The sequence below is a fragment of the Plectropomus leopardus genome, chromosome 9, assembly GCF_026936395.1.
Source record: "Plectropomus leopardus strain MGB_pleo_1.0 chromosome 9, ASM2693639v1, whole genome shotgun sequence".
Lineage (NCBI taxonomy): Eukaryota > Metazoa > Chordata > Actinopteri > Perciformes > Serranidae > Plectropomus > Plectropomus leopardus.
In genome coordinates, this window is record NC_142184.1 from 32,404,936 (window position 1) to 32,427,796 (window position 22,861).

Genomic DNA, 22,861 nt, shown 5'->3' on the forward strand with positions numbered 1-22,861 from the left:
AGGTCACTTACTGTAGGGCCTCTGACCACGGCCTGGTGGCTGGATCTCACGTAAGAGGCCTTTACAATCTGAGAAACATACACCCTGCAATATACATCAAAAGAATGCAATATTAGGAAAAATAGATACGTAAATATACTGTATATATAATTTAAGTAAATAACAACTGTAAGAATGTAAAGACATGAAGATTTTGTACAAACCTTTCTCTTTCCCTTTGGTCTTATTATTGGATTCAGTCTTTAATGTTGTGTTGTTTTACTACTTCTCATGCATTTAAATCTGTTTGTGCGATATCTAATTTAAAAAAAGTGCTACACAAATACACTTGACTTTCTTACCACCAGTCATGGAAAAACCTGGAAAAGTCATATAGTTTCAAAATCAAATTTGCCAGGCCTGGAAAGGTCATGGATATAATAAAAATTATTTTAAAAATTTGGACAAAGTCGTGGAATTTTGTTTTTTGTAATTAAATTGTATCTCTGGTAGATTACTTCCACATAATGTCACATAACAGCCAGTATATAGACTGTAGCTGTGGGCGCAACACTGCTCTGATATTGATCCGTGTTTGATGTTTTGTTTACCATCGCTGAAATTATGTTTGAATGGAGTTTGAATCTGTTATTAGGGGTCCACTGATATTGATTTTTCAGGGCTGACACTGATAACGATTATTAGTAGTTAATGAGACCGATAACTGATATTTGGAAATAATTATGAATCTAGTAATGTAATGTATTGAAGCAGCTAACCTTTTCTCCTCTCAATGTGCAAAAATCCATTCAAAACTTCAGTCAAAGCTAATGTATGGTTTTTGAAATCTGATTTAGCAAAATCAATGTTCCAAAGGCTTTTGATGATCAACTTGGCACAAACAAAAGGAGACAAAAAAAGACAAGGACAAGACTTCAGATTAAATGTAACATTTTACCAAGTCTTTATATTCAGGGTGAGCGACAGAGCGTGTGTGCGTGTGTGTGTCAGAGTTTGTAAAAACAGGTGTTTTTTGTTTTTTTGAACAACGTCATTATTTTTGCTTGCATGTAATTATGCATAAAATAGACTCTGCATGAATATAACCATAAAAGCTGCATGTTGACAGTGAAGGTCAGCATGCTGGAAAATGATCATCTGAAACCAAAGAGAAATACGGCATGAGCTGACTTGAAAATTGGGATCTTTGTCGTGGGAAGCTGTTGTCGTATTAGCACCTTGATAACCTCTTGGAAACCTGAGTTTGAGATTTTGACCTAGATAAACCTTTGGAAAATTCGTAATGATAACGATCATGTGACCCAGAAAAGGAGCATAATGAATAATACTTCCCTCTTCCTCAAATGACATGGCAGGAAAACACAAACAGCACAAAGATTATCTAAAGAAGAGCAAGAGTATTTTTAGGTTGTGGGCCATAAAGATAAGCTGATTACCTGATCTGACTTACAGTAAGCTGTAAAATAGACCATCAGAAGTTTGTAAATCAATATTCCCCGTGTTTATCTGCTTGGTTTTGAAGTCCTCTTGACCTCACCTGTCAGACCTCAATTTGACCTCTAGATAACTGGACCAAAAAATACACACAGTCTACTGTGTGTATTTTTTGTTTTTGTATTCTGTTCTTTGTATTTGTTCTTCTGTTCCATTTAAGCATCATTCGGTATTTTGTGTTACTTATTATGGATTTTTTTTTCTTTTTTCATTTCATGCATCTTTAAGTACTTAGAAAAATGCTATGTAAGTCTTATCGATTATTATCATTATTATTAAATATAAACTACAGATGAGAGATTACGCATATCTTTGCACACAAATTACAGCATTTGCAGTATTTTTAGCTTTAAGGGGAAAACATGGATGCGTCACACACATTTTTACAGCACAGAAGATCTCTCAAATCTGCCCAGTTTCAAGATTAGTGTCACCAATTTGGTTTCTGACCAAATGTCTTCCCTTCTGCTCCTGGAATTGATGTTAAGTAGTGGCTAGAAAAGTATTTATGCAGAACATTTTCAGTGAGGTTGACCTTTGACCTTTGTGGATGTTTGGGGGAAAACCCTCAAGGCGTTCTTGAGATATTAGGCGCTTTTCATTATACTCTAATTTATGCTTCCTTGCCTCCTATCACCTCCGGTGGCCTGGAAATTGTTTCCCCTCCATCATCATGAAGGACCTTGTAATCGCTAAAATGCACCTTGAGGAGGTGAGGAGAGAGGAAAAGGGAGAGGAGAGAGGAGGCCTCTGGAGGAGCCCAGAGGGAGGACACAGCGGTGTCTCCTACACTGAAGTCTTTTATCGAGTGGAGAGACTAGGGAGCTTCTCAAGGGTCACAGAGATTCTCTATTTGTGTCCTGTCATATATATGCCGCAGCTCCTCATGCGTCTTCATTCATTCACAGTTTATTCTCACAGTGCTCATTCTGCAGTGTCACCTAAAGGGATCTACAGGTAATATAACAGAACACAGTCACATGATGGGATTTAATCAACGAGCTGTCATCTTGTGAGTGATGACTCTAACACCATAGAATAGCTTTAGAGAAGGGGAAGAAGAAGGAAGAGAAGGAAGAAAAGAAGGAAGAAGAAGGTAGAATTTGATTCATTGCAGTGTTTCCAAAAAGTTTTAATAAATTAATCAGTGCTGCTTTGTCACTTTATGACCCACGTGCCCAAAACATGCAATATTTTCTGATAAGCTCACCTGACCTGCGGGTCAACCAACACATCACTGACACACATTCTTACACAGAGAGGCCGCGTGCAGATAATAAGGCAAGAAAACAAATAGGCTGAGTAACTATGAAATTGATCCCTCTATGAATTAGATTTTAAAGGACTTTTAAAATTCACATCAGTAATAAATGCTTCCTGTGTAGCTATATGTCAGACTTTTACTGACATACGAAACATTTTCCTGTCTTGTAATGTTTTGAAATTGTTCTTAAATAAGGGCTCTTGGGGCGGCCTCTAGCTTACCTGCTAGAGTGTGCTCCCCATATGCTGAGGCCTTTGCAGCGGCACGGGTTTGATTCCAGCCTGTGGCCCTTTGCTGCGTGTCATTCTCCCTCTCTCTCTCTCACATTTCCTGTCATTCTACAGCTGTCCTATCAATAAAAGGGAAAAAATCCCCCCAATATAATCTTAAATAAGGGCTCTTGTGGACATTAGTAGCCTCTCAGTCTGTCTCACAGCTGATCAGCTGTGCAGCATGCTATATGTTATTGACATTTCCTGAGACTGACGCTGTTGGACCAAGGAGTTCTCATTTCACAGCTTTGCCTCCTCTCTCCTCACATCACTTCTTCGCCTCCTCCGCTCGCATCTCCTGTGGGTGCAACTAAGACGTGAGGAGAAGAGGCCAGTGAAGGAAGCGAGGAGTCAGGTTAGCACATTGAAAAGCACCCACCCCATTCACAAAAAGAAGATGGAAGAAGTAATAGTAATCTTGACCTTTGACCACCAAATTGTAGTTCATACTTGAGTCCAAGTGAACATTTGTGCCAAATTTAGAGAATTCTCTCAACACATTCTTAAGACACTTCAATCATGAAAATGGGATGGATAGACAGACAGACAACTCATATTGCAGGTATGGAGGCATAAATATATCCCACTTAGACCCAAAACTAAAGTCACCCCACCTTTTCTACTCACATGCTGCATTTATTTGCAAGTCGGAAGTCAATAATGCCGTGTGGGTTTTTCCATCTTTTGATCTAAATGCGTTGCAGTGCATCTGCTGGGGACAACATGGATGCCTGCAGTAATCCCATTTTGTTTGTCTAGCCTCTGATCATCAGAAGCACGTTCTAAGGACCTACATGAGCTACCACAGCACCAGATGCCGACCTCCTATAGAAACGTTTTTGGCGATTTTTAGATCTTACAGTTGGCTACATGCAGATTCACTGATGTCGGTAGCTAAAGAGATGGGAGGAGCACGCTAGTAGGCTACTACATGCTCACAAATTCTTCTATCAAATATAAATCAACTAAATGGAAATGGGAAAGTTGTTACAGCACATTTCACAACACAAAAGTAAAAACTGACGAACATGTGGGTCGCCATATTGCTGTGACGACTATTTTAAGATTCGGTCTACATGGATCTTGCCTGAGATGACTGGTTTTTCCATTGCACTTCTCAGAGTCAGAGGTTGTTTTTTCCCCGAGTTTGGAGTACAATGGAACAATATTCTGGCCCTTATTCCCAGGTTGTCAACAGTGAATCAGCCATTTAATAAACTGCAGTTTTTGTTTGGCACTTCTGCATTGGCTTTATTTTTCAGTCTCAGAGGTATATAGCATTATAGTTAAACATAAGAGTTTTGACTAGAAATAATCCTGATCATTTCAGATCATTACTGTTTCACAGACAGTTAGAATGGCACTGATCAGTTCTTGAAAATATGATCAACCAAAAAACATGGACAATAGTTCTATTGATCAAACCCTTCTAGATATCACAGTAAACACAAAGCTTACATCATCAAACCAGTGTACACAAACCCTTTTGCCCCAGACGTAACTTTGTTTGTTCTACCCTGAAAATATGCAAAAGTATGGGTTTTGCCCTCAATGGCCTTGAAAAATCATCTTTGCTCTCTAGGGTTTAGGTAAATGTTAGGCAGAGTGGAGAGACGGTCAACATTGTCCCATTTTATAGCCTGCCTGCACACACATCTTCCCCGCTCACGTGTATCCCTCCCCAATCTCAGCACTAGCGTCACCCCACCCTCCATCCCGCAAGATAACTTACCGTAGCTTATTACTCTCCCCCTGCCAGCCACTAAATCCTTGACATGTTTATTATAAAGCCGGGTTCAGGGATTCCAGGAAGGAAAATAAAACAGCTTTTGATTGTATACCTTCTCCTTCCTCAAAGCACTCACAACTCAATGCCCAATAAATTACTTTGCTGATATGATACGGCAGTATTTGTGTTTGGGTTACTAAATAACCGAGTCAGTTAGGCAGCTGTTACTGCAGAGACATGCTATTGCTAATGGCCCGCAGCCATTAGTCATTACCATAAAATAAAATGAGTAGTCATATAAAAAACTCCAAGCCACATCCTTCAAGTCAGCTTAATGAGCAAGAGCCTCTTCCTGGTGGAGGCACATTTGTTATTTTTATGTTTATTTCCTGAGTTAAATATTGAATGAGTGTTAATAAAAGTCTTTGAGAATGTGCAGTTTTGAAGAAAATGTTCTTTTCTGCTAAAGGTGATGTCATTATTGAAGACCAAACACAGTGCTGGGAAAATCTCATTCGAAAAAAAATTGAACACAAGGGACTGTTCTTTAAATGGTATAGATAATTTGTTTTTTAGGCCCTTCACTTAAACATTTTTAAAAACTGGAGCGACATCATTTTTCTTGTGCTGCTTTCAGATGCCTCTTATAAGTATTCAAACCTGTGAACCCGAAGCAGATTGTTGTGTTTTCTTTCAAAAACATGGGGAAAAGGCAACAAGAGACATATTAAGTGACAATTACACATTTGAAATTATGTTACAGAATAATTCTTATATTTTTTAAACACTTTTTCCAGTTTTGTTTAATTTTTCAGTTTTACCTTCTTTTTCAATTTTGTTTGGCGTCATTTTCTAAAAAAATATTTGTCAGGTAATTTTCTCGTATTTTTTTTCAAAATTCTTGCTAATTTTTGGTTCTCTTTTTCTTTCATTACTCGTTGCCTTCTTCCCATGTTTTTGACAGAGCTCAAGCCAATTTGTTCAGGTTTCAAAGGATCATATGGTTATAGTATGTATTTATTTATTGCACTCAGAACACCCAAACCCACAAGTTGGTTCTAAAGGCATGTTTTCTTTAAAAAAAAAAAAAATCTCCAAAATCGCATCATTTATCATAAACATTAAGTGTGAAATAAGTGTAAAAAATAAAAAAGAAATAAACAAAGTCACACCAGCCTCTAACAGAAAAATGATCTAAAGATCTAATGCTAATGGCTTCTATACAGTATCCTGTTGTTTATTTACTTTTGGCTAAGTTGTTTATTTGTGCTGATTTCTGATTAGCTCTTGTTCTTGTCTGTATGTTTGTAATGCATATGAAGTGAATAATAGGGTTTTTTGTTTGTTTATTTGTTTCTTTTTTGTTTTTTAGGGGGGGAACCAAATCTGTTAAGTCTGGCACCGAATAAACGTGAAATAATTTTTGCCATTACAAGACACTCTGCCTGGTGAAGCATAGCTGGGAGAATTTTCAAACTACACATCACAATCAATAAAAATGTCCTACTTTGGATCCACACTACTCTGGGGAACAGCCTGGCCAGGGATGTGTCATCCAGACCAACATGACTGTGTGCTGGTATAGAGGAGGAACAACAGGCTATTCAGAGAGAGCGGCGCTGAGGTGGGAAGACGCTCCTGTATCGCCACCTGTTACCTTATCACTCACTAAATGGAAATGAATCCTTTATATGCAGTGCGCTGCATAAGCATACTGGCTGATGCAAAAGCTGTGTAGTTTGTGTCTTTCGTGTTTAACGTCCGGCACAGTGGTGTTACACCATATCTCCTGGTTCCTTCAGTTTGCTTTTAATCATTCTGGGAGGTAAAAAAAGGTTAAGGACTTTTTTTTTTAAGAGTACAGATGTGAGATAGAGCTGACAAGAAAGTAAATTCAGTTGTCAGTTGAAGGATTTATTACTGTGTGTGTTTGTATACAGGGCCGGAGTTGAGGGGTATTTGCACTATGTATGTGTTTTGGGGAGGGTGGATGACAGAATGAAGAAGCTGAGGAGGAAAAAGAGAAAGATATCAGCATAGAAAGAGTCAGGGAGAGGGGGTGAGTGGGCAAGAATGTGTATTGCTCTTCATAAGGGCTCGAGGCTTCTTCCTCCCCATGCTCCAACCCACACCCCTGACACTACCTCAAGGCCAAGGCACTGTCTGAACCTATTTGCATAAAGTGCTAAAAGGGGAGCTGCTCGAGCAGGGCAGGTGATACCGGCCAACGGACGCAGAGGAAGGAGGAACTAGAGCACACACACAAGCTATTATACAGCCTCTGAGCACACACCCACAACACACACACACACCTGTGACTTCAGCTGAGCATTCAGACCAGTACAGAGGAGGACCTTGGCCTGGGCAGAGGCACAATTAAAACCTCTTACTCCCTGCTGGTATCTCAGAAGTCAGTTGACTTAAAAAAAAAAAATGCATTTTTAAGTGCAAAGGGAGTGAGCTGATCCAAGCCCCGAGAGCTAAAGAGAGGATCCTCTGACATCTTCTTCAGTTCACAGGTAAACTCAACCTCTACTCTCCAAATGTTGCCCTGAGCTTTTGTGCTTTTTATGCCAGTTTCTAGCCTATAAATCAAGACTTTGAAAACAGTTTCACGACAGCCAATGTTTTTATTTAAACCGTTTTGTTTAAAGGGAAGACCATAAAAAATTACCGTTTTTAAGTACTGCAGACTGTGAGATTTTCCTAAAACTAGTACCAATAAAACTCAAGACTGTTGACTTGATCTGTTATAAATTATTTGCTTTCCTAAATTAAACTGAATTCAGATGCAAAAACATGTGATAGTGCACATGGATTAACCCTTGAACATTAACATTAACACTTGGATCAACATCAGGTTCCTTCACTAGCAATCCATCCTCTGACATTTGAATTTGAAAATTGATTTCTTTCAAAAAACATGAGAAAAAAACATAATGTATTGCATAAAATGTCCTGGATACTTAGAAAAAAGTAAGAGGCAACAAGGAAATGAATGGTATGTAATTTTTAATTATTATTATTTTTTGTTTGTTTTCCAGTAATTTTTCTTGTAACTTTTCACTAATTTCCTGCTATTTTGGGGCCGTATTATGTTAAATTACTCGTCGCCCTCAAATTTTTGTAAGAAATCAAGCCTACTGCTCAGGTATCAAAGGGTTAAATCCACCATGAGATGAAAAACTGCCCCCCAGTAGCAGCTGCACCAGTGATATTCTCAGCTGTCTGGGAACTGTTTCCTGCATTGTCTGTTGTGTTTACACATGTGCTATCTGTACGCTCAAGTCTGTTTCTGACTCAGCCAGCCTTTGCGTTCAGTTAAACCGTCTGCACCCCCACCCTCAGTTCAAACGACCGATCGAGTTTCACTTAGTTTTCTAACTGAGAACAGGTAGGGCAGCATTGTGGGTGACGGCTGAGCTGATGATACGCACAGCTGAGCCCGACACAAAGGGGCTAACAAAGGAGACTACTATTTTACATTAAGGTTGAAAAGAGCGTCTCAGTCTGAAGTCTCGTGACCAACGAGCTGTGATTTGTGTACTAATGGGTCAGTAGGACAGGTGAGAAAAACATGTGCCGCTGATAGCCATGAGGGACCATAAATGGAAAACCACAGCACAGTACTGTACAGAGGCAATAAAGTGACCTCTCCCATGTTTGAAGTTGGTATTTTGGGTTCAACAGTTAATATTTGACTCTAACATGTGACCCATGAGTTTTTTCGCCAAAGCTCTATGGATTACCTTTTCTCCACTTGGACTCTGGACAGTTAGAAGGGAAAAAAGGACTGCAAGGCTTCGATGTGGTTTTGAAACAGTGTAAAAAGGCAATAAGACTTTCTCCACCCTCAAGCAGTGGTGCCCCTATAAATTTGTCATAGTGGTGGTGAGATGGGGGCCACTGAAAATCTTGTAGTGGCACACAAAATCCAAAAGCCATATCTTAATTTCAGGAATTTGCTGAGGCTGTTGAAGTATATAGGCTAGTTGAAAATTGTCAATATGGAGAATTAAGGCTGATATATTTGTTTCTTATTTGTCATTTAATGTTACTAATTATCTGATGTGCATAGACTAGCTAATACTGATATTGTGAACATTCTGTTGCATATTTGTTATGCATGTTATGTGAATAATTTTTCTTTAAATAATGCGGGTTATATACAGCTGTAGTTTGAAGGAATACATTGATTGTAAATAACAAAACATCACATTTACTGGGGACAACATTATGTAACCTCCTTCCTGACAAGCTATATAACAACATCGTTGGAAATGGATGCCTCAGGATGTCTAGTTTCAAAAGCTACCACTACCTTCATGCTAGCTTAAATATCAGCATGCCACAGCCTCTTAAAGGGGGGCATGGCTCTCCATTAGGGTTACCATTATCCAAAAGCAAAACTAGCTGGCTAAAGCTAGACTAGCTAAACAGTAAGTACCAGCCTACGTATCTTATAGATAAAGATGAATTCTAAAAAAAAACCAAATAAATAATAAAAACAACAACAACAAAAGTAACAATAGCTCACTTTAATAAAACCCTGTCAAGTCAGTGAACTGAATCATGCTGAAGTTTTCTAACAGGCGTGAACATTAGCCACCATAAGCTACTGGTCAAACAGACCAAATAAGGCTATACTGATATACAGACTACACAAATTTCACCACTGCAGGGATATAATTTCATTATTTGTTTCAAGTGCAGTCTCACTTGTTTCTGAAATGTGTGGAATATTGTCAGAGGGTCAGATGAGGATGCAAACAGCATGTTTTTTTTTTGCATTTGTAAGGAGTTTGTAAGGAATTAAGATAGAGAGAACCTTTTTGTGCATTCCTTCTTACCAATGAGCAGATTAAACGTGTGAACCTTTAGCTAAGATACAAGGTAAATGTGTTACCAAATCAGTAGAAATGGAGGTGAAGTGAGGACACATTAGACAGGTGAGGTTGCATTAAGCTCACAGTCAAGCAGGCTAGACCTGAGCCCTTTAAGTTCGAATCTAATCTCCATATTTTAATTGTTACACTGTAAAACAAAGTTAAAACAAAGATGCTGTGGATGTATTTGAATCTTTTTGGTAAAATGATTAAAAATGTTGTTACGTCTGGTGAGTGTTGGAGCCTGGTATTGTGTTCAGGACTATTAGAGGAATCATTAGGAGTCCTACAAAGTGGAGCTTGAGGCATCAGTTAAAACCTCTCTCACCTCATTAGCTTTTGACAATGGGACACTGTGCTGTTGAGTGCTCGGTTGGTTGCTGTTTACTCAGTTCTGGTTTTACGGGTAACGTGGCCTGGGGCTTTGGGAAACCATCTCTCCTTTATAAGACCTTGAGCTTGATCTCTATGACCCGTGAATGATTGAAGCACATTGATTAGCCTTACATGAACCTTTATGGATGTGAAAGAACACTTCGTGCAATTACTAGCTATGTATCTGATAACAGCATAGCTTTAGGGAGCCAAAGGCAACAACTGTTTATTCCTGTGTGTTTGAACATTAATTACTTTATTTAAACAAAATAACCACCTAGTTCTCAATTACAGTAAAAAAAAAACCAAAGTAGTTAATTTATTTGCACTTGTTAGAGGAAACAGTTGACATGAATTGTCATATTATGGTAAGTACTTAAGATATTTGATGTAGTACTTGTTCAGTCATTTCTTAAAGCTGCACTGAGCACACTTGAGCAGTCTCATATTAAATGAGAAGCCACTGTGTAAATATTGAATGCTTGGAGTTTTTCAGTTAGCTGTGCTCTCGTTGAATGCAGGTATTTTTCTGAGTGGTTTCTCAGTGTAGCTTAGATTTGTTCCCCGCAGTAAAATCATTACAAAAAATGTCTTTGACAAAATCAAAGACATTTTGACCCCAGATTGCAGGAAATTACATGGATGATACTCATCATTTTTTGGCAGATGACAGCCAAACTCCCTGTTCAGATGTGTTCTCCTCTTCTGTGTAAAACCATTAAAGTTGCAGAAGACTTTTATTTTGGCAAAATTAAAGACATTTGCACTATAAATTTATATAGAAAACAGACAAACTGATTCATAAAAAAATCCCCAGAATGCAGGGAATTACATGTTTTCTGCTTAAAATTTTGTGGTGGGGACCCCTAAACCCTCCCTTCCAACATGTCCCCCCAATTTGTAACTAAATTGACACCCTCCGTGAGATGGGATTAAGAAAAAAGTGCACCTCTGTGTTATCTGGAAACACTTTTGAGTGCAAAAGGAGGCTCTAGCAAAGAACCACACCTGATAACACAATTTCAATTTGACCAATAGGGGAATTCAGTCTTAATCAGTGATTAGGGGAGGCTTTATACTGATAAGACAGGTGTAATTATACCGTAAAATCTTTCCTCATCCCACTAAAGTATGTTAGAATTCAGTAGAGACGAAGAGCGAGAGAGCTGGTGGAGCAGGAATTTCAAGGGTAGATGGAGCGATTAGACGGAGAACAAGCAGGGACTTTGTGTAGGGGGGGAGCACTGGGGCAGGACCAGCCCTGAGGGTACAGAGAGGAGAACACCTGCGTTCTGACTATCCATCATCCCTATCACAAAAACACACACAGTCTTCTTCACAGTAGGGGCCTTTAACCCATAAAACCAACAGGCAGCTTATTACCAAGTAATATTCTTATCATCCTAAAGGAATTAGACAAGGGGACAAGACTTAGAGGAAAGTTTGGTCCTTGAAAACCCAGAGTTCTGCACTTTACACAATCCAAACCTGGTCTGGGTGACCTCCAGTGACACAAAGCCTAGTCTATTAACTTCTGATACAGAGATTTGAACACACATGGTCAAATAGCCACGTTAACAATGCAGCCTGTGTTTATCCCTGGTTTTATTCCAGGTAAGGCCACATACTGTAACTCGCTCAAAGCAATCTTTCATCAGCTGCGTGATGCAAGAAGAGGCCAAAGACTCCTTGCAGCAGCTGGTGTACAACCTTAAAAATAAGGTGTCTACAGTCGGGCATTTAAGAGTTAAAAAGTTAACAAGAACAGTGGGCATCGATAGCTTAAAATAGCTCGCCAGATAGTACTTGGACTAAACTCTTTCAGTGTAAATTTACCAAAGTTTGCTTGCTTAATCGTTGGTTAGATAACATAGATTCTGAGTTTCCATCTCCACGTTGATATCAATATAAAAGTATGACTGAAATATTTGAATGTTAAAGCTGCTGTCCTCTGGGTCTATCTGCCCTGAGCAATATATCGAGTTCTCTCCCCATTCTTTACACAATGTGCCCTGAGGACCAAAAAGTTTGCACCCTGACTCAATGCTCAGGTCATAAGCAAGCAAAAAACACCCCCTGTCACCATGTTTACAGTGACTTACTTATTAATACTGAGCTGATTTTTTTTTAACATTTGTGACAGAACAGTCAGCAAATGATGAGACACGGCAGTCACTCATTAGACAAACATTGCAAAATTAACATTAACAGGTAAGTGGAGGTCAATAGAGGTTAAAAAGTTACAAAATAACATCTGCCAAAAAGGTTATGTTTTCATTTTTTGGTTTTCTTTTTTGTCCATCAGCCAAAGTAGAGTCAAAGTAGAGTCACAAATTTGGTTACTTTTTTGACAAAATCAAAAAAGACTTGAAACTTGACTTGGACTTTAACACCAATGACTTGTGACTTCACTTGAACTTGAGCTTGAGCTTTTTGACTTGAAAATACTGGAAACCTTCCCTCAAAAAAGTTTCTAAAGATTGTTCAGCTCATTTCCCTTCATTGGCTAAATCAACCAAAATTAACGTGGCTCATCACAAGCAAGTCAACACACAATTGTCACTTTTCTTCTGCACTCAAGTTGCAGGAAAGAACTATGAAGCACTAATGTTATGTTACTGAGTGCCTGTTTAAAAAAACATACAAAAACTATGTAGTGGTGTTCAAAAAACGAATATGAAAACATGAAACCAAAAGATTGAAAATTACAGATACTGATGCAACAAATTACAACTTAAAAAAAACGACAAATAACAGGATTTTTTTTGTAAACTTAATATATAATCACCGTTAAAATGGCATTATATTTGGTTAGGATTGCATTTTAACTTGTTTAGGACTAGAACCTCAGTTTAGGACTTGGGACTGGACTCAGGACTTGTCAGTCTTACATCAGGACTTATTATCATACTTTTATTTCTCTGTCACTGAAATGAACTTGGCTAAGAGCGCATTATGATTATTATAGGCTACTATTATTACTCTGTTGTTTAAATGGCTTTACAATTGGTGTATAGTGTATTACAACTTATTGAAGACCCCAAACTCAAAGTTTAAGACTTGGGACTTCTCAGGCTTAACTTGGGACTTTGCTCAGGACTTGTAAGTCTTAAATCAGGACTTATTAGAATACTTCTATAATAACAGACATTCTGACATTAACTGCACTATGACTTTTTTAGGACTCGAAGTGCAAAGTGAAGGGACTTGACCTGCGACTTGAGTGCAAAGGCTAGGGATTTGAAAAAGACTTGGTCACTCCTCTGCCTAATTCAAATGTAATATAATGTAATTCAATTCAAATGTAATTCTTAACTGTTTAACACCCAAACCTTAAAGTTTAGGATTTGGGACTTGACTCAGAAATTGAGTGCATAAACTTGGGACTCACTTGTGACTTGCAAAGCAGTGACTTGGTCCCTCCTCTGCCTAATTCAAATGTTGCCACATTATTAAAACCTTTTTTGTGTTCTCTAATAAAAGAGTGTTATCTCTATGATAACATTCTGTACGTGCGGTACATTCCTCTCAGCGCTGCCCACAGGATGTACGGGGGGACGCTGTCCTGTCTGTTCCTGTCCTGGCATGTCACAGATTTGTTTGTGCCTGTTGCTGTAGTAAACCCACAGTTCCTCTCAAGCCATTTGTCCCATTTTGCATCACAGCCGTGACTGAATTACTCATTGACAGACCAAAATCCTGTCAGCTTTGCAGTATGATGTGTGTTATACGTGAGGGTAAAAAAAAAAAAAAGTTCAAAGTTCAACATTCTCCTGGGCTGTATAAAAAATGCACTGATTGACTACAATCCTGTTAGTTTGTTGGGATTATGGTTGTGCACGACTGAGTAAAAATGGTTTGTACTTGCTCACACAGTTCTCATACAAGCAGCAATATGCCCCTTTAACTAACCTGTACTTGTCATCTGTTCTCTTTTCAGATCATTCAGAAGTTAAGAATCGACCAAGAAGTACACAGAAAGGGCAAAGGAGGGAAAGGACAGAGTGGGCTTGTATTTTTAAAGATGGAACAGTCTCCGCAGGTTTGGCACATGCAGGTGGCCCCTCACGACACTGCTGCAGAGTTGAAAAAGAAGGTGTCAGTCACGAGCCAGCCGGAGTGCTCCATCTGCTACAACAACTATGACAATGTCTTCAAAACACCCAAGCTGCTGGAGTGCACTCACACCTTCTGTCTGGAGTGCCTATCCCGCCTCATGGCCATCTCGCTGGCTGACCAGGACGATAACAGCGGCAACAATCGCCTCTCTTGCCCCTTCTGTCGTCACCCCACCACGCTGCCCGAGGAGGGACCCCCTGCTTTGACCACCAGCCGCGAGGTCCTCTGCAAGCTGCCCAGCCACCAGCAGCAGGAGGAGCCAGTGTGGCTGGAGGGGGAGAAGCTGTGCTACAAGAGCTCAGGGCACGACACCGGCTCAGGCGCCCCTGATAGTCCCTCGGCCTTCTGCATCTGCATTGACATTGGGGCCAGCAAGACAGCGGATGCTCCGATTCAAACGCAGACCCGGACTATTGGCCTGCTGGACCGACTGTCAGACTGGAAGAGGCTGGTGCTCTTCATCGTGCTCATGGTGCTGCTTATTGTAGTCGTGCTGTGGCCACTGCAGTGTGTATTCAGCACCGGGAACATGCGCTGTTTGCGAGAATCCGTCTACCCCAACCCCACTACTGTCCCAACAACCACCACTCCTTTTAATCCATTCACCAAGCAGTCGGTCTGAAAGAGTAAACTTACAGACTGACAGGACTTCACTCAAACTGTACATAATGTTTTATACCAACATTTCATGTACATTTATTGTGTATAATTGCACTTTTGCAAGTGCAGAGTGTTGTTGCCACACACAACTGTCAACACCTCAGAATTTTACTTGCAACAGAACCACATATTCTAAGGCTTTGTAAGTCGAAATTTGTGTTATTGTGTCATATGGCGTCAGACTAATTCGAATTTAATTGTATTGGTAAATTAGAATCATAAAAAAAAAATGCACATAGCAACTTTAACCCCTTGAAACCTGAGCAGATTGGCTGGATTTCTTTCAAAAACATGGAAAGAAGGCTATAAGCAACAAAACAGGAAACAACCGCAAAATTAAGAGAAATCACCTCCGAAAAAGTGCTTTAAAATTACAAACAGCTTTGTAACATAATTTTAATTCTGATAATAATAAAGTTTTTCTAGCTTTCTTTCTTTTTCTCCTTTCATTTTATTCCTAGCTTTTTAAAAAAATATTTTCTAAATCTATTAATTTCTTGTAATTTGTGGAATAGTTATTACCAAGCTGCTTATTGCCTTTTCCCCATGTTTTTGAAATGAATCGCACCAATTTTGCTCAGAGTTCAAATGTTAAATACTTGTGAAAGATGTCTGAAAGCAGCTCAAGAAAAGTGGTGTCACTTTAGGTTTCAAAGGGTTAACTCTTCAAAAATTAAAGATAACCTTCCCAATAATTAGAACATTATAAAGTACATCACTAAACTATTCACACAAGCTTAGAAAGACACAAAGACTGTCTAAGAGTGGAGGGAAATGAACTGTGACAGGCACTTTCCCTGAAACTGTGTTCAGTGTCACAAAAACATTTACAGAATTTTTGCACTTCTCAACACGTAGTTTAAAATTACATCAGACTTTTGGGTCTAACTGGTTGGATTGGATATGCTGTCATATTTGGAGATATGGCAGAGTGTTGCACAACAGAGAACACGAGTGGGCAGACTTGTGCAAAGCATTAACCAACAAGGTAGTTCTCACTGTTGTATCAGAGACAAACAGTGACGTTTAAAACGATGATGTGAACTTTGCTTTGCAAATATCCGGTTGGCTAAAGAACAACAGCAAAATTTATAAGAAACAAAGGTGTGACAAAAGGAAATGAATGTAAACCCAACGTGCCAACTACGAACTCATTCTTTATATATTGTACATTTAATTTGTGAGTTTTGTTATGTCTTTGTTTACATTACTATAATAAAAACATCATGTTTCTGAGAAATAATGAGACATTTAACCATGGTAGTTTCATTATTTAGATTGATATCACTTCATTGGGATGCTTTTTTCTCTACATCTTAAACCAATTTTACTGCAGCATCAGTTAGCGTTTTAATCTATGTGGACAGCAGTCACAAATTTAAAATAAGTGTTAGTTTCGGGGTCAAACTGCAAAATGGTTAAGCCTTTCACTGACTGTCGTGTGTCATTTCCTCCATCTGACTACAAACACATGACTATAAAAGCAAGGCCTCCTTCGCCTTGACAGGAAATCGCCTTTATTCATTCCTGGATTAGGTGAGTCAGATAAAGGAAAAGTTAGGCTGTGGGGTTTTCCAAGTATCACGCTTGTGACACACGGTTGATAACACATTCATGTTAAAATCTTTCATTCATTTAGGAGTGGCTGTAATAAAAGTGCTACTTCCTGAAGCACCAAGTTAACTGCCAGTAAACATGGTTAATGAAGAAATACAGATAAAAACAAGAAAAAATGCTTAGTCATGGCTTCAGTGCATTTTTTTCCTAAATGATAAAGGGTAAATAAAGAAGACAATAATAAATATTGCACTGAAAGAACAAATAAAAGCTTCTTGTTAGTTGTCCTTATTTTGATGTAGAGCATTTAAAACTAAACATTTTCAAAAAAGATGCCCATTATAGGGTTGTCTGTATTAAGTTTTTTCCTTTTCTTCAATAAAGCAGAATAAACAGCCTATTTTCTTGTGGATGGCAGCTACATAAAACTGTTTTATTCAACACTTAGTGTGCCTTGTGTGTTAAAACGCAGAAAATAACAGTTAAACAGCACTAACTCAAACCAATGCTTGTTTTTTTCCCCCGTTTCTTTTTATTGTGAGTTACAAAAACACAATTTGTGTCGGCCACTTCAACCATGAAATAATCTGTCATTACTGTTTAAATAGGTGTTTTTTCCGGAATGCATTTCCTGCCTTGGTTTTCAATATTAATATTAGTTAACCCATGTTCATTAAGCAATATTCTCGGTCATCAAACAGCTCATGTAGTGGAGCTTTTTTCTAACTGAGGTGACAATCAGAGTGGATAAGATGAAGAGCCACAGGAGGTTTTCAGCACAAACACAGCTTTGTAACAACATACTGTCCTATGATCTCTGCTCTACTACAGGGACTGTACCTGGAGGCAAGATACAAGAAGCCTGCATCATGAACTGATATTCTTTCACTTTGTGCAGGGGTGCACCTAAAGGAAAGGCAAACCTGGCAAATGCTTGGGGGCCTACCCAAAAAAGTTTGGGAAAAATGGGCCCCTGATGGCCACTGATATTAGCACATTTTGAAATGACAACCAAACCCCCTTAAAACTTCTCACAAAAGCACTATACAATGCACCGCTGCTACCCCTGAAACCTTCGAATCGACACCGGTATTACAATATATATATATATTATATATATATATATATATATATATATATATATATATATATATATATATATATATTATATTGTAATATCATATCAAGAATAAGTATCAATTTTATATTATATATATATATATACAGTACATATAAATTCCGTTGCACTCAAAATTATTCAATCCCCATTACAAATTAGGTTTATTGGCAAAATTGTACAAACTTTCAGCAGTTTGCAATTTTCAGATCAAACAAAAACAATTTAAATAGCTCGACACAACTAAAAGTATAAGAGGTTTCTTCAAATTCCACACAAAACGCCACTTATAATGACTACTGCAGTCTCAAAATTATTCAACCCCTGAAGAGAATCTCTCACAAGAGCACACATTTGCAAATCAGGTGCTGTCTCAAGCAGACCTGATGCAACTAATCAAGGGCTTCAGTAGTTGCATTAGGTGTGCTTGAGTCAGAACACATCAAATACCTTGACAGGCTCAGGGTTTGTTGATGGTGACATTTGATGGCATGTGAGAAATATGGCAAGTCAAGAGAATTGTCCAAAAAGTCGAAAGAGATTACTGCCTTACACCAACAAGGAAAAGGATACAAAAACAGCAAAGGCACTGAATATTCATAGAGATACTGTTGGAGGCAGAGTTTGCAAATTCAAAGTTAAAGGAACACTGGCTACACTACCCGGACGAGGCAGATCGAGGAAGTTATCAACCGTAGCCAACAGATTCTTGAGGGGGCAGGTGGTCAAAAACCCTCCAGTGATTGCGAAAGACCTGCAGAAAGACTTGGTAACAGCAGGCACTGACGTTTCAGTTTGCACAGTAAGGCACATTGTAAACACTGAAGGTCTCAATTCCCAAAAAAAACTCCAAGACGCACACCACTACTGACCTAAAAGCACAAGAAAAGTCAGCTCCATTATGCTCAAAACCATATAAATAGGTCACAGAAGTTTTAGGATTCTGTTCTGGGGAGTGATAAAACAAAAGTGGAACTTTTTGGGACTATGGATCAGCGATTTGTTCTGGGGGAAGAAGAATGAAGCATACGCTGAAAAGAACACCCTGCCTACAGTGAAGCATGGCGGTGACTTAGTGATGCTCCAGGGCTGCTTTGCTTCCCCTGATACTGAAGATCTTCAGTGTATGGAGAGCAAGATGGATTCAGTCAAGTTTCAGGAAATTCTAGGAGAGGTTGCCCTGCTGTCTGTGAGGAGGTTGAAGCTTTTGCATCATTGGACCTCCCAACAGGGCAGTGATTCCAAACATACCTTAAAGTCCACCAAGGCTTGGTTTCAGAAAAAGTCCTGGAAGATTCCTAGAGTGGCCATCAAAGTGGTTTTGAAGAAGGCAGTTGCAGCATGCAAACCCCAGAATATTTTTGTGAACTGGAGGCACTTGCCCAACAAGAATGGGCTAAGATTCTTCAGGAACGCTGCCAGAAGCTGGTGTGTGGTTATACATCATGTTTGCAGCATAACAGCAAAAGGGTGCTCCTCTAAGTACTAAGTACATTTGCCATAAAGGGGTTGAATAATTTGAAACTGTTACAAATACAAATAAAACTTTTGCCAGCCCACTAAAATAACAAAATCAATTGCTTTTGGCCCAATAGATACAATTTACTGCATGAAGTGAGGTAAACAGACTGAAATCTTTATCTTAATGGGTAAAACAAATGTTGACAACGGGCAATGAATCGAAATATATGTCACAATACTCAGAATATCACAACACAATTACGATTGCAATATTGTAATTTGACTGTACTGTATCATGGGGCCTCTAGTCTTTGCCACCCCTACTGAATTACAGCTGGATGTTCAAATTATGAGATGTATGTGTCCGCATGGTATAATTTATTATTTTTTTAATGAACTATTATGACATTTGATCAAACAAAAGCATTTTTTGACTATATTGACTGAATGGATTTTTTTTGGGGGGGCTGATGGGTTTCTTCGCCCCGGGGTCCCCTAGAGTCTAGGATCACCACTGACCTTAGAGCAAAGTTTCCAGAAACCTTCACCTCTTTCCCCTCAGTAGAAAAACTGCTCCTGACACACAAGCAAACACAACAGGAAAAAAAGCAAATATGTATCTTAACAATGTGCCATCATAGATTTTTATTAAACTATATGATAATAAACCATTTTGATGCCATTTTTGGCAGCTCATTGCATCAGCAGTTGTAGCCTATACAGCAAAAGGCGTCTGGGCAGAGCCAGTGCAAGAAGAGGAAAAAGGGGAAGAACATGGGAGCATTCAGTATACCGCGACTCACTTCAGGCATACTGCAACCAACAGAGGAACAAGGTATCAAAACAAAAAGACATCAACATCGTGTTCAAGTAAATGTATGAGGACAAGCAGAAAGAAAATACCATGTTACTACTGCATACCCCCATGTATGCTGGTTAAATTCAGAGCCAGAACTTACTTATCAATGGTGAGATTACACCAATAGTAATAATAATAATAAAATATTAATAATAATTCAGACACAATACAAAATGCAAGAGTGGATAAAACAATCAATTAGAAATACAATTTGAAATGAAACAACAAGAAAAAAAAACACTGAAAATTCTAGTGCACTACCAAAAATACTTCCACAGCCAACGGACATCCACACACAGCCTGAGGCCAAAGATTCAGCAGTTTCACACTTTCAAGTATTGATGTTTTACCATCATCATAAAAAATAATTTGACCCATAGAGGCAAAGTGAAATACAATAAAAATCTAATTCATCCACAGCATGAGATAGTTTAGAAACACAAAAACAAAACCACAAAAGTCATTTTGTCATTCATTGGACAAAAGATCACAGTTCAAGTGGGAAAAGGACAAAAGGAAGAACCAGAAGAGTCTGCACATATTCATTGTAAAATGCAGCTGAAGTACATCAAGCAGTGCAGCAGATTTCTGGACTGACATCTGCCTTCAGTGACACAGGGCATCAGCGCCACAGATTTTATAAAACTTAACTTTTTATTCACAAAAGGAATCAACCATTAAAATATATTGGCAACACTTCATACCGGGAAAACTCACCGCTCACTAGAAAGACAAAACTTCAACTGAGTCCATAATAAAAGGACTCAATGCTCATTAAAAGACAGAACGCAATTGTCAAACAAAACAACATGGCTGCAGGTTACACTTTACTATATTTCAATATCCTTCACAAGGTCAACAGTATCAAATTACGGTTTATTACAGTGCAGTGACTGAGTACTGTTACTCCAGTCCATTTTGATTACACTTATCTGTATTTTAAATCTTAAAAATCACGAGCTACAGTAGCACAAACTGGCCAATTTATGACTGAAGAAAACTAATACAGCCTGTGAGTGTCCTTGACCTGGTTAGTCGAACATTTCTGCTGGTGGAGAAAGAGGAATGGTCTGCACACAGACGCCACCAACAAGGGCTGCTCCTTCATGGTTTGTTTTGATGCTTTGAAAAAAAAAAAAAAAAAAGGTAGACGGAGAACACATTATCAGGACATCTTTCTATTTGCAAGAGACATTGTTTTGAAGGACTTCGGGATCATTAAGTCGTACATTTTAAACGAGATAGATCAGATTTCACTTGTATATGAGCAGGATATTTTGGTGCTGATGCTGGAAGGCTAAAAATAGCAAACAATCCGCCAGACAGTGTGGAGGACTCAGTGCTTCGCCGCACCACCGTCTTCGTTATCACATCAATGACGTCAGCTTACTCGCCCCACTATCATCAAGCCTGGATTATGGCCATCTTCTAAATTACTTTTTGGAGACAAATCTATTCTTCAATCTCAGGCAGATGGCCATCTGGCCCACTGTAATCGCCCCCCTTTTCCCTCGTCTCCTTGTGACGATCTCCTCCGACAGATGTTGAACTGCATCAGACCTGCTGATTAACGAGGACAGACAGTCAAACGAAGCTGAGAGGCGGCGGCCAGCCAAGCTCAACTGCGAAACACCCATTCAGGAATCCTCTCCACCTGTTTCCTGTCAAATGTGGGCTTCAAACTACTGTTACAATTTATTGGTAAATCAAACTCAGTGCTGGGGATGCTGCTCAGACAACTGTGCTTCAACATGATCTCTTCCACCATAATGCTCCTTTATAAATATATAGATATACATATTTTAAAAGTCAACATCTCATATGTAACACAACCATGATACCCACAGTATCAACAACAACCATGAAATAATAAAAAGAAGCTAACAAGAATAAGTTTGTGCTCAAAGTCATATCAGCTAGAGGCCGTGATCAGATGATAGACAGGACTGATGTGTCCCACTAACCACAAGAAGTAAGTTAAACCGGCCTCCAGTTCTGTAAAAACAGCTGCTTACATACTATACAACCCTTTCACAAAACTTGGGCAAGCAGCTGCACAAACAAAGACAAGAAAAATAAGTGAAAGCATCCACTTTTACACCACAAATTAATCTGTAAATGATTTGGAAGACAGGGGCTGCTTGCCTCCCCTGTGCCTTAAGGTCCTGTAGCAGGTTACATAACTGTCCTTGCTATCACTCAGCAGCCACATTAATAACCATTAATAACCACAGCTGGAGAGACAGAATGCCGCAAAAACAGTCTTGGGTTCGAGTCCAAATGAAAGCCAGCAAAGACACAAAAAGAGGGGTCGCGAATAGAGTGATTTCTGGCGACAAACAGCTTAGCTTTGACCTCTTCTTGAGTCCCATACAGCTCTGTTTAGTTCAGGCCGGGGCAGACTCCATGTTTAATATCCGTCATCCCAAGGAAAAACTGGTGGTTTCTTACGTCAACTTCCAGGATTTGAAAACTAGTAACAGCAGAGATGTGACAGCAGGTTTGGGGAGGCTAGATTACAGACACATTCTGTGACAAGGCACTTGCGCTGATTAAGAGAAGGAGAGGCTGGGGCATTGGGGGGAGAAAGAGGAGAGAGACGAAGGCCCTGAGCGAGAGAGCTATGCTGTAGAGTCATCCTCTCTATGGAGGATAAGGTTTAACTCCAGACAGAGAGGTCCAGCAGGACAGCAGCAGGAAAGGGGGGTGGTCAGCTGGCCACCTTCAGCTCCAGCAGGGTCCACTGATGTGGGGTGTAGACAGAGCAACACACTCCCTCCTCCCCCAAGGGATATTCAGGCGCTGATGAAGCGACACCTCCACTGAAACTGAAGCAAACACAAACAGACGGGCAGACAAGTGGAGTTAATGGCTGGTGTCGCTTTGAATCACGAACACTGGGACCACTAGGACTAAAAGCAGCATTCACTCGCATACACTGCACCTGCCACGTTATCTGGAGTGTGTCCAAGTGGGTTCGGATTTTAAATTATTATAGTTCAATGATTCATGAGGCTTTCAAGCTGTTGGAAATTCAAGTTTATTGACTTTATAACAACTTTGAGGAG

The 22,861-nt window shown here is 39.2% G+C and overlaps 2 protein-coding genes and 1 long non-coding RNA gene across 5 annotated transcripts in view; 1 reads left to right on the plus strand and 2 right to left on the minus strand.

The window, feature by feature from the left end:
• Window positions 1-768, minus strand: part of LOC148188777 (uncharacterized) — a 32,312-nt gene extending 31,544 nt beyond the window's left edge. The window contains exon 1 of the long non-coding RNA XR_015777563.1: window positions 12-768. This is a non-coding gene — a long non-coding RNA (uncharacterized LOC148188777). The remainder of the gene's footprint in view (window positions 1-11) is intronic.
• Window positions 769-6,961: 6,193 nt separating this feature from the next.
• Window positions 6,962-16,054, plus strand: rnf223 (ring finger protein 223). The gene is made up of 2 exons (XM_042492536.2): window positions 6,962-7,278; window positions 13,961-16,054. Exon 2 carries the CDS (start codon window positions 14,045-14,047, stop codon window positions 14,759-14,761), a length of 717 nt encoding a protein of 238 aa, XP_042348470.1. The 5' UTR covers window positions 6,962-7,278; window positions 13,961-14,044; the 3' UTR covers window positions 14,762-16,054.
• Window positions 16,055-19,564: 3,510 nt separating this feature from the next.
• The window catches only part of ptpn11b (protein tyrosine phosphatase non-receptor type 11b), a 48,626-nt gene continuing 45,329 nt past the window's right edge, over window positions 19,565-22,861 (minus strand). For all 3 annotated transcript variants that reach the window (XM_042491697.2, XM_042491696.2, XM_042491698.2), the window contains exon 16: window positions 19,565-22,621. The gene's annotated coding sequence lies outside the window, so the exon portion shown is untranslated. The remainder of the gene's footprint in view (window positions 22,622-22,861) is intronic.

Bases quoted from the DNA above. Each gene is read 5' to 3' on its own strand.
- rnf223 (XM_042492536.2), top strand. From the start codon at position 14,045: ATGGAACAGTCTCCGCAGGTTTGGCACATGCAGGTGGCCCCTCACGAC.